This window comes from Homalodisca vitripennis, chromosome 2 (genome assembly GCF_021130785.1).
Source record: "Homalodisca vitripennis isolate AUS2020 chromosome 2, UT_GWSS_2.1, whole genome shotgun sequence".
NCBI lineage: Eukaryota > Metazoa > Arthropoda > Insecta > Hemiptera > Cicadellidae > Homalodisca > Homalodisca vitripennis.
The window spans coordinates 188817097-188834476 of record NC_060208.1 but is presented as its reverse complement, the minus strand read 5'-3'; the positions used below and the strand labels follow the sequence as shown (position 1 = coordinate 188834476).

At 34.6% G+C, this 17380-nt stretch overlaps 1 protein-coding gene and 1 non-coding gene across 2 annotated transcripts in view; both read right to left on the bottom strand.

The window, feature by feature from the left end:
- Positions 1 to 1645: 1645 nt before the first annotated feature.
- The window catches only part of LOC124355183, a 180928-nt gene continuing 165193 nt past the window's right edge, over positions 1646 to 17380 (bottom strand). Inside the window, exons 7-11 of the mRNA XM_046806188.1 lie at positions 7185 to 7375; positions 5360 to 5446; positions 4165 to 4266; positions 3021 to 3258; positions 1646 to 1892 (exon numbers count right to left, since the gene is read on the bottom strand). Of these exons, the coding sequence (XP_046662144.1) occupies positions 1646 to 1892; positions 3021 to 3258; positions 4165 to 4266; positions 5360 to 5446; positions 7185 to 7375 (865 nt within the window). The remainder of the gene's footprint in view (positions 1893 to 3020; positions 3259 to 4164; positions 4267 to 5359; positions 5447 to 7184; positions 7376 to 17380) is intronic.
- Trnai-aau lies at positions 9388 to 9461 on the bottom strand. Its single transcript has one exon. It is a non-coding gene; the product is annotated as a tRNA-Ile (tRNA).

The following is a 17380-nucleotide window of genomic DNA, read 5'->3' as shown; positions in this document are numbered from 1 at the left end:
AGTCTTTAGATAGGAACAAAACGACCATAAACATTACATATAAAATATTCATGATGGGAAATAAAAGATCTAAATTGCAATCTTTTATAAGTTTGAATTGAAACTTTGAAACAAAATGTAAATAATAAGGAATTCCAATTACTTTTATAAAATTAATTAATTTATAAATCTGTTAAATGAATTGTGGATTAAATATCCCAAAAATGGATTCTCACATTATTACGAATTTAAATAACAAAAATTAACAATTGTTACTACTCTAAATTCAAAGAAATCTTGGATTTTACAAGTTGTAAACAAGGTGAAACTTCCAGTTTACTGATTGATGCGATATTCCCATTTCATATTGTTATACAAACTAATGCCACAAAATGTACAATATTTCTAGTCGTTCCCTATTGTTTCTAATGAAACTAGATGTTACCTGTATAAAAATCAACTTAATTACATGTAAATTTGATACAATTATTTAAAGTCATATAGGATACTAATAAATTGATAAATTTTTTTATTCACTTTTTTAATTTCAAGGTTTGGCCTCATCTATGCATTTGGTCAAACAGTTTTGGTCAAACAAATGACACCAAAACTATTTAAACCAATTCAACCACTTTCTTCATTGTTGATTAATCGGTTTTCCAGTATTGATTAATCGGACACGAGCTTACACTTAATACACAACTAACTATAGGTATTGATTTTGTTGAGTAATTTAAGGAATAGACGTTTTAACCAGTGATGGATTTCATTTTCTTGGGTCCCTAGGAATGAAAACCATTTGGGGATCTGACTAAAAACTAGTAAGTTGCCTTCTGTTCAAAATTCCCAAATAACATTGTCAAAACTCATATCTACATTTGCGTTGAAACTAGTAAGAAATTACAATTCACTTGAGCTTGCAGCCCATAGGTTTTGGCATGATGGCCCTATTGTATATACATACACCATTAGACCTTAAGCCTGTTAAAACTATATGCATGGTATTGTTTCATTTTCAGGATAGATGAAACTTGCTCTACTAAATTAAATTAGGTTTATAGTGTCACTGGGCAAAAAGAAAATATATTTATGATGACCAAAAATCCCTGGTTTCTTTATTTTTTTATAAATTTTACAATAATATTATACAAAATCCAGACTAGTTTTTCCACACAATGCTAAAAAAAGGAAATTATGTTAGCTTTACATTTTGTGAAATATATATTAATTTTTCTAGTTTTCTGTTATATTTTTATAAATACCCCAAACAACAGACACCACAATTCTGTCACTATCATTCTATTATGTCTGAGCATTGAGCATCTGCCAGGATATACTTTCTCACACCTCATTTAGTTATGTAAGCAAAAGTAATAGTTTCACTATTTAAAACATGTCTTAATAATATTTTTACTTTCAGTTTGTATTAAAAAAATACATCCAGCAACTTGTTATATAAAATGTGCCTTTTACATCACAAAAAGGCTAATTTAATTTAACTCCCAAGATGGCAGTAGTAACAAATATTAAAGGTATTATTAAATTGAAAAAACAACTCGTAATGGAGGGGTTTTGCAACATATTATATTTTATTTTATTTTTATTTTTATTTATATAAACTAAGATGTAATTAAAGTGAACATCAAGTAATATATTTTTTTAATATTTAAGAAGACAAGTTGGCCGAGAAGGCCATATCTGTTGTTAGCTCCAGAGATGTGAGCTGCTTCCTGACCTCTGTCCATCTGTCTGGAGAGACCTGAGACACAGCCTGCAACGTGTTGTGTAACATCCGCATCTCTGCAGCCAAGCTCCGGACACAGTCAGACGCTGATGCTCCACAGTCCCGGCTCTCCTCCACCTTCCACAGGCTGCCAAGAGTATGCACAACCTGCAGGACTTGTTTAATGTCCCTGTCATCAGAAATATATCACTCATTAAAATGTGTACTAATTCTAAATTCTTCCATCAACACTACGGCAAATTAAGAAAAAACTTAATAAACAATTTTTGAATTCAGTTTCAATAGGTCTTATGATCAGCAAGTTTGATTACATAAAGTCTGATCAAAATCCTGAAAAGTTTGAATTCAATAACAAATTATGCACACAAATCAAACTTGAGATTTACCATATCAAAGTTTTTGGCTGAGCATTAGTGAAGCCTATCAGTTAAGTGGCTGGAAAAATTTTATTTCTGCCTGTGTGTCTGCATGATATCTCGGGAACGAACTGAACTTTAGACTTGAAATTTTATATGAAGCTTTGAGATCTATAATGATGAATGTCACTGCATAGATGTTTTGGCTGAACGTTCGCCAACACCTTTAAATTGGTCTTATGGGTAACTATGATGGCAACAAAAAAATCATAGGATAAATAATAAATTTGTAAACAAACTGAATTTGTTTCATATGACATTTTAACATATGACGTAGTAACACCAATTTTCTATATAGCTAGGAAATTAGCTTCAGATTTGAAATTTTGCATGTAAAATCTTTTATATGATACATGGAGTGGGGTATTCCTACCTTATTTAATAAGAGCTAAAATCATTGAATGGAATATTTAGAAAATCATCAATACCTTGATACCTTGTGTTGAGTATTGGAATTGGTTTAAATCAAACAGCTGATCACATAAAAAAATCTTCTAATAATAATATGTGTTTGCAACAATACATTTTTTATAGTTTAGGACACCTTTGAGGCCAGTGGGATGCAGCTCTATGGTCGAAGAAAAATGGCCTCTATAGCATAAGATAAATCTATGTACCAAATTTCATGTCTCTATATTTTATAATTTTTGCTGGGTTTTTGAAAACCAGTTGAATGAATATCAGTCAGTTAGTCAGAGGTCAGTGAAATGGAGCCCTGAGATCGGAAAGAAAAACCTCTCCTTAGTACACCTCTGGGCATAAGATAAACTTATGTACCAATTTCAATCAACCAATTTCAAGTCTCTGTCCTTATTGGTTTTTATTTTCGGGGTTGATGAATCAATCAGTCAGGACATCTCCATACATATATTTTAACTCACCTTGCATACAACTCAAGCTGATGTTCTGAACCAGTGATCTGCCGATGTATGACGACTACCCCTGCTAGGCTGCCAGTATGTTGGCCCACCCAGCAGTGGGGAGGAAGTGAGGGTATCCGCTGCAGTCCACAGTCCTCCGGCTGTAGGAGAGAGGCTGACATGTTGTGACGGGATGAGACATGCAGCAGCCATCTGCTACTCGTAACCACCACACTGACTAGGTCTGCTTCTGAGTTCCCTGTAGCATCATTGCATTGACTAGTATAGTTACTTCAAACTGTGATGTATATAGCAACTAATGTCAGAAACTAATATCTCAACCAAATATCACAGAACAGATGTGACCATCTCTTTTATCTATACTGAAAAAGATTCACACTGAAAACCATAGTAATTCGATGACAAAAGCTTGCTATATATAGTTCAAGAGTTAATGTTCAAAGTTTATTTCCATAGATGAAATTGCCCTACTCTTGATGGACACTATGTATAAGATTTAGTATGTAGAACTTGCTCTGCTGTTAACCATGACTTGGGCAAGTTCATAAATAAATTAGCATATATAAATTAGTTTCGAATTTTTGTGTATGCTTAACCTTTACCTTAATTTTTATACACCTGATTAATACGATAGATTCCATTCCTCGAAATATAATGTTTTAAATCCGTTATCCTTTAAAAATTTGGATTTTCATTTTTTTAAATATCAAAATGTTTGTTACTTTCTGAACAGTCCTCATAGTATTATGTTTGTATTCAAAATGTATGTTGTGTGATGTAACACAATTAGAATGTTTGAACTTGAAGTCTGTCGTGTACTTTAATAAATAAATGTTTTAGAAAGATAAACACAGACTATTTAAAAAAAATGAAATAAATAAGTAAGAGATCCTTTTAACATTAAAAAAATATCTGAGTATCAGAAACTCTCTAATGAAAGACAATATAAGATTTAAAAACTTGCAGAACAGTGTAATGTCAATGTGTAACAGTGTAATCTCAGGATATTAGCAGGATCCTAAGTTAGCTCTGTGACAGATAAATACCTTATCTGATGGCAAAGCGTTAACATGTCTACCATTTTACGAGGATTTGGAATCACCCTTACAAACTTCTAGCATGTTAGGTAGAGACAAATTTTTACCATCAGCTGAGTCCTCAGCAAAGAAAGGTCTGAGAGTGCCCTTGACAAGCTCTTCAACCTTAAACTGGATTTCTGCGGGCAGCAAGTCCTGGATGTGAATAGCTACAACACAACAGACAATATGCAATACAAGTAAAAGCATAAAGAAACACAACTTTTTTATTTTTACATCTTTGTTACATTAGGAAAAATTAAATTCTTTCGTTACTAGTTTTCTCCTTTAAAAGGTAACACCAACATTAAAAACCACTTAGGAGGTTATAGAACAGGTATTTTTAGGCCAGATTCTAATTGTTGACATTAAACTCCATTTGATGCCACAAACTCCACAAATTCACAAACTTTGTTATCCTGGAAATTGTGACAAGCTTTGAGGACTAGTAGTTTAAACAGGAGGCACTTATCGCTTCATGTTCATTGAAAGAACGAGTATTGTTCTTAAAGAATCCCAACAAATACACGGGTTCAGACACACCCAACATGAATATTGCTTATATGAATTTCCGGAGGAGAGAAGACAGATCTAACTATTGAAGAGGATATGTTTTCAGTGGGTGGCATGGTGTTACACTACACCTTTGTTCCTGTAAATGGTTCTGTAAAACAATGTTCCTTCTCCATACAACAATATTTAAAAGGAACAAAATATGCTCCTTATATGCTAGTATATCTGTGATTCAGTTGGTCCCAAGGGGTTATGTTATAGGCTAGTTCCAGCAGTCAAACTTATCATCTTTGCAGTTCAGAAAAGGCAGATTATTCAGGGTTCAAAGTATTGTAGTAATAACAACATATTTATCCCAGATGTAGCAGAACTATTTATTTTTGTTTCATAAAAACATTATTACTTGATTTATTGTAATAAAAGATAGTAAATTTAATTCTGTACGGGTCCAGCAAATAAGCAATACGTCAAAACATTATTTTTATTTATTAATCTTTCGCATAACTATGGAGATCAGATCCAACACCTAATATTTGTCCATTTTATTACATTTCTTGGTTTTAAAAAGTTTTTCAGTATTGTTCATCTTAATGAATAAGGAATTTAATTTGCATTTTAGAGTATTGCACCTTTGGTTTTCTAACTTAAGGACAATAATAAAGAAAACATCCAGTTTTTAATCATATACCAGCAAAAATAAACTAAACCAGCAAAAGTAAACTAAACAAATAACACATTATAATGCAGTACCTGTGGGAGGATCCAAGAGAGTGTACAAGAGTGCTCCAGTAACTGTCACTGCAGCCGACTTCTTCAAAAGAGGTTCATCAATTACTCCTAAAGAGAACAACAACAATTTATTTGTTATTAATATTAGTCTCACTACATTCAGTGAGTATATAAGACTATGGATTTGGCATTTCACAAATTAAATCTCATTATTTACCAACAAAAATATTTAGAACTGTTTTCTGAGTTCCTAGAGGATGTAATAGTTTCACTATCAAACCTTAACACTTCTTTCGTGAAATGATTATAGTTTAGTTCTCACTAACTGGATAGTAATTTCAAGGTTTTTCTGTTGGAAGTAAAACTTTATAGTAAATTTTTGTTTCAGGCCATATTTTTAATTATATAATTTGTTAGTATCAAACATTTTTTCACATTACTAGAGCTTGCACATTTGATGGATGGCACTAGTGATAATCTCAGTACATAGGTAGCATGGAATAAAATCAACAATATTCTACACATAAACGTATATCTTTTTTAGGAAAGATTGATTCAATTGAATTTTGAGTTTAGCTCCAGTTTACCTTCTTTTTATGGCAGCGTCTGGTATCTGACACTGTCTCCTGGAACCTGGAATCATGTTCGTCTGAAGAGATCCAAAGAAAGTCGACAATGACAAAGCTCAAAACGAAACATTAACATTGTTTCGACATCAGAGACATCTAAAATGTTGTATTAGATACTAAAAATAATTTGTTATATGTTTACAGTTACATTGTAACATTCTATTGTAAACCTATGTTACAAATAAATAAATAATAAACAATAATGCACAAGCTTAATTCTTCTGGTAAAGGAGTTTATATTTTACTAACTAACGTCTCGCATAAAAACTAATTAGTCTAGGTTGTTTTAGGTGGGGTCACGGTCAACATTTATTGCCAAGGATTTCTGGGTGAACATTTGGGGCAGCATCATTTTGCTGTCATCACCATTTCAAGGTTACAGCTTACATGGTCATCAGCATGCAGTGAAATCAAGTTAAAGGGAATTATTTTATTAGGAAATGTATTATGATTGCATAAGTGTTCAGGGCTATGTACTATGTTTATTATAAGGCTGTGTAATTTTAAAGTCAGTCAGTGATTCATTCAAGGCAAGTTTTAGGAAATAAAATTAGAGTGTTACAATCAATGATTGTTGTCAGCTCTGAAGACTGAGATTGTACAGCCCTGTACTTCAGTACAAACATAACTACTATTTTCAAGTATGAGTGGGTAAGGTCGGTGTGTTAACCAGCATAAACTTTACTTAAAATAAACGTATTGGTCATTCATTAATTTAAACAAATAAAGTTATTGAAATAACATTATTAATATTATCTAAAACACAATAGTTGGAATAGGAAACAAAATAACAGTTTGTATCATAGATCAGTTACAGAGTTTTTCAGTTTAGTGTTGTATTTAAAAACAACTTAGGGAAATCACAGTTAAAGTTTGCTACAAAAAGCATTATGTCTTCAATACAAGGAATATAATGTTACTACAGCTGTAATTATTGCAAGGCATAACATATTGCATTCCACTTTCATGGATAGGGAACAAAGAGACAAACTGTGGTTCTTCTTCTATGGGGCGGCCTACTGCCATGCACTTAAGCCTCAAGGGCCTTTTGCGCATCCCGGAAGCACACCATGAGGCCTACCAGTCTATGATTTCAGCAGTCCCTACCCTTTCACGAACCATTTCTATTCAATTTTAATTCTCCTATGTTTTTCAAAACTAACAATGAAGAAACACTCAAAGTTGGAGTAGATGTAGGGAGCAAGCCAAACACTGACCTACAACAACGGCAGATTTATGCCCGGAGATGGCCCTCTGTGGACAGACGATGGCCCCAGGGTCCAACGGCTCCATCCACTGTGCCCCAGCAGACTCGGGCTGATGCCACACCAGCAAGTGAGTCTCATACCTGAGCTCCTGGCCAGCACCACTGTCTACCTGCAGCCGTAGTCTCACGTCCTCTACAGACCTGTGACAGACAGGAGGCAGATTTTAGGATCATGTTGTTAACATTGTTGGGAACATGAATCAACAACAATTTTTTATTGGAACTAGCTGTCTTTAAAGTTCAAAATCAAGACCAGTAAACAGTTCTGAGGCCCACGCATGTGATACTTCAATAAATCGGGTTTCATCGCAATAATTTATTTCAATTTTTAAGCAAAATACAAGTCACAGCTCTTTTCTGAAGACAGGAAAAATACTACTGATCCTTCCATGAAGGAGTTGTATGTATTACAAGCAATAATTTAGGGGCATCTTAACACATTGATTTCCATAGGTGTATTTTACATGTTTTGTCACATGGGTAAAATGGTGGTACGTTTTTCTAATGTACAAAATTCCATTTAAAATTACTTGAGACTGACAACATTTTTTGGATGAAGAAAATTTATGGTCTGGCACTATATTTCTATGCTGTACCTAAGTGAGTTCCAGCTGTCATTCTCCTGGGTTGTGATTGGTACCAACAGTAAAATAAGATTAAGCAGAAAGCAAGAATAGCTTATGACTCACACTTGCTGTGTGACTCACATCTGCTGTGTGACTCACATCTGCTGTTTCCTGCTTATTAAAAAAATATTTAACAGCTGAAGGGCATAAAACTTCTGAATTTAAAGTATAAGTATAAATCAGCTGTAAATTGGGTACCTGTGATACACATGAGACCTCATTGTGGTTTAAACACACCTAAAGAAAAACTGTTAAAAATAAGGATATACAACTTTTACAGTATGTACTATATGTGGAGTGATCAAAAAAATATCTTTAGGAAAGTTTCCTTAAAGGGCTATAACTTTAAATACAAAATTATCCCAACTAAATCTTATAGTAACACCTTAAACAAGCTGTGAGAAATTAAATGAGTGACACATTATACCTATATATTTTTATGTAATCTTCTGTTTTATTAGTTTTAGTCACAGTGTTGTGGCATCAGTATATTGAAATAATTTTATAAAATTATGGATGAACTACGCTAGTTAAACTTAATGCTAATTATAAATAATGTAAGCCTAATTATTAAACCTGTGGAACTCCAAATGCAGTTTTGTTTGATCAGATTTCTCGTCTCTTTCAGTTTAATTGATAAGAAAAGAATAGAATTAGAATATTATTAAAATTATTTAGACTACATTATAAAAATAAAGAAATATAATTTTTATTAATTTAATGAAAATTTTGAAATAGATTGTTTTTTTATTAGTTTTTAATACTTAAATCGTCTTTTCATTAAATCCATCATGGTATTGAAAGTGGAGGCAACGTGCTTTTAAAACCGCAATGCCAACGAGGTTCTAACCTTGGCCGACAGATAGCACCATCGTCCGCATCTGCAGACCAAATTCAGTCGGACACTGTTTTGGTCTTCTTTATTCTTATTTTTCAGGTTTAGTTGATTCTGTTAATTAATCCACGAACTTTTAGTCTATCGCCATTAAGTGATAAGATTGAACGAATAGTGAAAAACGTATAGAGTTAGAGTAAAAAATATATACTTTGTTACAAACTTCACCATGATAATCTTAGCAACATGCTTTGTCAAAATAAAAACTGCCAATTAGCACCATTTCTCAATTTGTATTGTTTAGAGTTTTGTTGTTTAAAACGCTTTTCTGTAAATATAGTAAACTCTATAAAACATTTACAAGTTATTAATAGATATCACCTGACGTTTCATTACACACATCGTACTTACTATTAGATCTCAGCATTAAACGTAAAACTAACTTTTACCATTGTTTAACATAACTCTCTGATAAGCCAAAGAAGTGTTCTATGTACTGTAAAATGTATTATGTACTTTCCAAATGTAATCTTTTATTTAACGTACCGTAACTCACAATATTCTACCATACAGTAAAAAAAAATCATTTAAGATCTCTCTATACAAAAAATTAATTTAAGTATACTGGAATTAAATTTAATATACTTGGAGTAAATATTTATTATACCGAATCTTAAAAGCAAAAATGAAAGTGGCCCATGAGGGGATCGAACCCGCGACCTTCGCGTTATTAGCACGACGCTCTAACCAACTGAGCTAATGGGCCAGACATACGTCTAGGCAAACGTTAGTACTGAACAAGGCCAGGTACTACTAGCTGTGACAGTTTTGAGAAAATAATAGGCATAGTGTAAAAAAGCAACAGTTTTTTCTTGAAACCATTAGAGGAATTTTCCCAAAGAAAGGATTTTAGTGTCAACCGATTTAATTTGTAAAACAAGGTTCTTATATTTTTAACTACAACCCACCGAAAGACAATATTACTGCATAATGGTAACTTAGGTTTGGTGAATTCACTACAATGAAGTTGGTTGACCTATTTTTCCAGTAAAACTTAAGATGTTTTCGAAGACCGAAATGATATTGCATTTTCCCAGATGTCTGTTTTGAACCTGATTCCATAAAATCACAGTCTTTCTTATATAATACAAGCTCTCACAAGAACTATAACTGTAGATGCTTAAGGAATAAAACCTCAACTTACTATTCCATAACCTTAGAAAAAACACTGGCACTACAGAAATAGACATGTGTTTTTAAATGCAATATTATTGGTTTTTTATGTAAAAGAACCAACCTTGTAAACTTGAAGCATTCAGAAAAGTAACAGGGATCTTTTCGAAAACTACTAATTACTGGTAAATTAATATGGGCCTGAAATTGTTTGGGAACGTGTAGTCTTTTTTGAGGATATGGGTGAATTTTAAAGTTTTAACTATACAGAAAACTCTCCGAAGGCATGGGTTTATAGAAAAGAGTTATTAACAACCCACAGTTTAGCTGCTACAAACAGACGATTCATATGCTCATGTCTACATGTACATAATTCTTCATGCTTAATAAAGATAACAAGATGCACCTGTATAAGATAAATAGCGATTCTAGATTTTTAAAATCATAAAAAAACTAAATTTAAAAGACTGATAGCCATCCTGGCCGTGCATTACAACAAGCTCTACAGCATATTTTGCTATGGATGTGATATAACACTGTTTATTCAAAAGCTCATGGTTTAATCTTAATATTTATCACGGTTTACAGACTTAAAAATAACAATCTTTATATAACTGGGAGTGCCGATGGCCGAGAGGTCTAAGTCATTGGACTTTGGGTCTGAGTTAGAGATAGCGCAGGTTCAAATCCTGTCTATGACCGTTGCACTTTTTATCAGTACAATCAACCTCGTACTGTATCGACTCTCCCCTTTATTCTGTATGATAAGATCCTCGCACAGTCCAGTGGCCCATGAGGACGGACAGAATAAGGCTTAAAAGGGGATCGGCCTCTCCTTAAAAAAAAACTCCATGTTGACACCACGCATAGACTATCGAGTCAAACATTGCGTTAAAGGCAGATGCTTGGTCCAAAGTAGGGTAGGGTAAGTGATGAAGTATAACGATTTGACTTCGAGCCAAACAGAGCATTGTACGCGTTACATTTCCGGCGATACAGACAATAGAGCACAAATATTTACTAATTTTAGGTTTACGCGGATGGTGTTACGTCTATTTTCTAAGATTTCCCATTCACACTGCGTCAAAACACGATATATTTTCTCCTAACTGTGGAGAACTTTACTTAAAGAAATTACTAGAACTGACCAAAGTACAGTATCGCAGGATAAAATCGTGTCTTGACTGTTTTAACCGGAAAAAACTTTGAAGATAACTATTTACTAAGTGCGTAAGGAAGGAATGGTGGGCCACGTAGCTCTTCACCGTTCGGCAAATGATTTTGAATTAAGGAATAGTCCGGATGTTCCCACTTCAATCCCTTGGGATAACTTTGCTTCCCTTGGACTTTCTCGATGCTGTTTGTCCACGATTAAATCAACTTTCTCCCTACAGGACACTATACGAAGTGCAAGGAAGTGAATGACGTCATTCAGATCTTCAGTATCGCACCGATTACTATGCATGGAGAATGCGTCTTCACATTGTATGCTGACTGTAATGTAACAACAGTTGTTCGATACTGATGTATCAGTGTTGTTCGATACACGTCTACAAAAAAGGCGCATATCATTGTGTTATTGAATCTCTAGGATATTTTACCCCCCCCCCCCCCCCCCCGGCGAAACAATCGCTATTTCGTTGTTTTGTTTCTAGTGAAGTGCCGTGATGCTAGAGGTTTTGCCGACATTGAATTTTCCGCTGTCCCTAACCCGCTCGTATGTGTGCACAGTACACCTGTCTTGAGCAGTGGCACAAGTTGTGGTTATGCTGACTGCTCTGGAGTTACACATACTTGATATTTACTCAGAAATTGTTATGTTGTCAGTTATACTATAATAAGTTAATCGTTAAAATTTTAACAAGTTTTTAATTTTTGCGTTCGTTTAGACTCGACCCGGATCATAAAAAATGTTTCTTCGGGTTTTTACTTATTGCTATTCTCTAAATCTCCTTTTTACAATCATACATATATAGCATTAAGGGTTGAAAATGTTAAGACAATAGCAAATTTGTTAAAATAATATGTCTTACATAGATTTTTAAGCATATCTTTGTTTACACAACTACAGCACGAATTTGATTGCTTGTTGTGATACATACATTGGCTAACCTTGTCTTACCTATATTGTGGAGCGTATCTTTGTTTATACAACCACAACACGAATTTGATTGCTTGTTGTGATACATACATTGGCTAACCTTGTCTTACCTATATTGTGGAGCGTATCTTTGTTTATACAACCACAACACGAATTTGATTGCTTGTTGTGATACATACATTGGCTAACCTTGTCTTACCTATATTGTGGAGCGTATCTTTGTTTATATACAACCACAACACGAATTTGATTGCTTGTTGTGATACATACATTGGCTAACCTTGTCTTACCTATATTGTGGAGCGTATCTTTGTTTATACAACCACAACACGAATTTGATTGCTTGTTGTGATACATACATTGGCTAACCTTGTCTTACCTATATTGTGGAGCGTATCTTTGTTTATACAACCACAACACGAATTTGATTGCTTGTTGTGATACATACATTGGCTAACCTTGTCTTACCTATATTGTGGAGCGTATCTTTGTTTATACAACCACAACACGAATTTGATTGCTTGTTGTGATACATACATTGGCTAACCTTGTCTTACCTATATTGTGGAGCGTATCTTTGTTCATACAACCACAACACGAATTTGATTGCTTGTTGTGATACATACATTGGCTAACCTTGTCTTACCTATATTGTGGAGCGTATCTTTGTTTATACAACCACAACACGAATTTGATTGCTTGTTGTGATACATACATTGGCTAACCTTGTCTTACCTATATTGTGGAGCGTATCTTTGTTCATACAACCACACAGCACGAATTTGATTGCTTGTTGTGATACATACATTGGCTAACCTTGTCTTACCTATATTGTGGAGCGTATCTTTGTTTATACAACCACAACACGAATTTGATTGCTTGTTGTGATACATACATTGGCTAACCTTGTCTTACCTATATTGTGGAGCGTATCTTTGTTCATACAACCACAACACGAATTTGATTGCTTGTTGTGATACATACATTGGCTAACCTTGTCTTACCTATATTGTGGAGCGTATCTTTGTTCATACAACCACAACACGAATTTGATTGCTTGTTGTGATACATACATTGGCTAACCTTGTCTTACCTATATTGTGGAGCGTATCTTTGTTCATACAACCACAGCACGAATTTGATTGCTTGTTGTGATACATACATTGGCTAACCTGTCTTACCTATATTGTGGAGCGTATCTTTGTTCATACAACCACAACACGAATTGGATTGCTTGTTATAACACATCATTCGTTATTTCTATATATGTTGATTAATATGTCTTAGCTTGTGTTGACACTGCAAAGCTTTGATCCTGCGGTAGCCGGTACGATGGGAGAGGGAGGGGGGAGGCGCAAGTGTAATATGCAGCAATAGGAGCATGTACTGTATACAGTAAACACTCGTATGTGGCAAACTTTGATAAGCTACAAGCCGCTGGTGCTGGCGGATGTGTAATTTCCGCGATACCGACACTTACTTGAGTTACTGAAGCAACTTACAAGTTTGTTACAAGATACATGTGCGAGTTATGGATTTCAGCAAACTAATATACAGTCGATAAACTTTATGCACTGTATGTTGTGAATTGTCATTAGCTAATTTTCTTCAAATCTTCTTTTGATTAAACGACACATTTTATATTATGTCGCAACATTCACGCACACTGTATGTGTGTCGATGTTACGAAACTGATTGGCGCTGTTCAGTCTCCGGTCGGTAGGCCGACTCCAGCGTTCATTACTAAAATTATAAATAATGCATTATCGTTGATTTTGTTTTTGTAATTGTTTATATGGAATGTATAAATAAATAACAGTGAAAATGTCTTATTATTTACAGCGTTTCGCAGTACACTACAGTACACTGCTTTACAGAACAACTCAAGTCAGTCTTAATTCTAGGAACTTGTTCTATAGTTTACTTATTCTATTCGATCTATAAATAATCTAAACCTAATTGATAAGAAGTAGAAGAAAAAACAGTCACTTATAACTTTATATCACAAAATCCTTAACCCTAGATCTAAAACTGGACGATTTTGTGGTCCTTAAGCCACCGGAGGGGTTGTAAATTTTGGGGCTAAAGTACGAAAAGCTTTCAACGTCACTCTTAGACAGAATACGAAACGGACGGCTGAGTTTTACATTCTTTGGATCATTCCAATGTCCTTCCTCGAGGCACGGTTTCCACAAGCTGGATAGCAATAATAAATCACAGAGAAAATTAAAGACTGCGTGAACTGTAGCTTTGCGGATTCTGGCAGTACATTTCTAAATCCATACGTGCCATTCAACCTGCCTAATACACGTTGGATAGCATCAGTGACACGATCAGAGAATGCGAGGTCGCTATCAAGCACGACGCCGAAGGTCTTCTTCACCTGCACACAGCTAAGCACTCACTACCGATTTTGACCATCACATCCTGTCACTGGAGGACCTGCACCAAAGTGACAAAAGGGTTTCATTCCACGTGGAATACACTAGTAGATCAGTAAGCAAGATAATTCAGAGGCCATATTTTGGAATTCAGAGGATGTACAACCAAATTACGGCAGAATTTCGTACCACACACATTTTCCAAAAGTGAGATTTCTATACGGCTTAATGAGAAGTTCGACTACAACAAACTAGGCATTTAACGAGCTCCATTATCATCTCTTCTTGTAAAAGAATCCACGGATTTAATCATATATTTTATACAAAAGTCATTAACATAATAAATAATACATACTTCAGTTGAGTACAATTAAGTCTTATTCACAGTTAATTCGGCCAAGTGATTTAAAGCTGGAGACATGACAAACTCGACGATTAGGACTGTGCGAGCGCGTGCGTGCGTTTGAGTCGGCGAGGACCTGTAACCCTTCAGGAGCAACGGTTTCCCCAACTAACTATAGTATTGCCATTGTTGTCCGAGAACGGCACGTGGAATTACAGACAACGTGATCACGCCGTTATCGAACCTTGACACCTCGCCTTCGAGTACGTGGATTATACTGTAACACCCAATCACGATAGTCGGTCTTTGAACTTCGGTTCTTGTATTAACAATACCAAGTTTTTGATCTAGACAGAAATATATATTGAAAACTGAATTATAGAGAGTCGTGCAGGGCATCTTTCGGGGAGCTGGGATTGATGACATTGCCCTGCCTTTACTTTTTTGAGGTGATCGTGTACTGCAGATCGAGATGTACCTTGATAAGTGGCAGAGACGTTTACCAATATGAAACTAGAGGCAGGGATATACTTGCGAACTCATCAACTCAGACTGACATTATCGCAACACCTCCCTCAGCAGGTGGGTGTCAGACTAATCAACAAGCTCCCTGAGGATATAAAAAACTCCAACAACCTCAATCAATTCAAAACTCGTCTCAGACGCCTGGTTGTTGGGTCTAAAGCGTTTTACTCGGTTGATGAATTCATGACGAGCCGTTGGGATTATTGAAAATCATAGATCCGAAGTCTGTGTGATTGTGTCGTGAGAATGCTGAGATGTAAGTATGACTGTGAGTGAATGTGTAGTTAGGATATATTTTATGATGCATTTGACTATTACAATACAATGTTATATATTGTCAAACACGCAATAAAGAGATTATGATTATGAATACCAAGTTTTTGATCCGGACAGAAATATATATTGACAAATTTAATAAACTTATTTCAACAGTATATTCAGACCTTAGGTTATTAGGAATCCGACAGGGCTCTCTTAAAATCATCGTTGACTGTCAGACCGTCTGGGCGATAAATCTAGAAAGGTCCTAGAGACTTGAAACTTGGTATACACGTATATACTTTTTCGACTCAGGAAGAAGAGCTCTACTCGTTTTGGGTTTAAAAGGCAGCAAAGTTTCCAGTAAAGAGGTAAAGGGGGTATGGATCATTAATGTTCGCGAATCCTGGAAAACGTTCAGTCGGTTTGGTAACGACTTTCGTTACGTTCTGTCTGACCTTTCGATACTCCGTTGTATTATTCAGTCATCGAGATTTTCAGTTGTACAATGTTTTGTACAAAAAATCTGAATATTCAATACCAGTTTATGCAATGGAAAATTACACTATAGGCACTAGACTAATATAATCTTCGTTTACAGACTCAGATATTGGTATAGCATTTGACATAAATTATGTAAAAAATTAGGGTCATTAATTACGGTTAAAGCTAGGTTTACCCAAGTGCCCTAAATATGAATGTATGGGTTTATCATTTTCAAATCGTATTTTTCATCTGCCTCTTTAGAAATCTACTGAAATTCTGTGCCAATTTCTTTAAATTGTGTTGCAAAATAAAAGTGAAATATTAAAATCTGCCAATGAATTATCAAAAAATAATAAATAAGATAATAATATTTTATTGGCTAGTTTTCATGATTATTCAAGATTGTTATTCTTAAATTACATTAGGTGAAATTTGGCATAACAATGTTTAAACGACCAACATTTCTTTTTAGTAAGAGAAACATGTTTGCCAAAGTGCATAACTATAGCTCAAACCTTGTTAAGTAGATAATTTCTTTTAAACGGACACTAAAAGAGACAAGCACACTTTGAGCAGAGCGAGGTGTAAGGGGCGAGTTCAAAGAAATTTCTTTGTTTATTTCAACACGTTTAACCACTTGCCATAGATTTTCTTAAGTTTTTTTGTAAAATATTTCTGTGAATATAATCCTTAATGCTGGTAACAATCAAGGCTGATATCCAACAGTTTGCTTTATCTTTTTTACTACTACTTTACTTCAAATAGATCAAGAAGAGTAATTGAATCCTAATACATACACGAACATGAAGTTATGTCCTAAAACAATAAATGTACAGCATGTACTATGTAATTTCTGTCAATTAAAACAGAACCCTTGCTTCACCTTCGTTAAGCAGATGAACCATCGAAATTCGGCAAAAACGCGTTCACTTCTATTAATTCATTATGGGTTTTAACGATCAGTTTTCAAACGCTTCCGATGACTCTTAAGAACTCTTAAGAAAGGTCAAAATGAGGTTTCTAAATCGCCATCAACTGATGAATTTCTATCGGCCGGGTACAGCCTTGCCTCGCTTGTTATGTATTGTGGGCCGCACAGTGAAACAGCAGTTGTGCGTATTTGAACAAGAACGGTTGGCACCACCGTAGCGTTGATTTGATTGATTAGCTGTGGATTGACAGATTAAACATTGTGATGTAAACACAAATACCGATATCTTCACAGATGATAATCCGAGTAGTTGAAAGCGTCTAATATCCTTCACACTGATACTCAGACGGAAGAATGATAATTTCGCATAACTCAACCATTTCATTAATTAAAAAACTAGATATTATACATTATTGCTTGATAAGACCAATGCTGGATTCTATAGACGTATACAGACAGTTAATTAAATTGGGCCTGGACTGACATA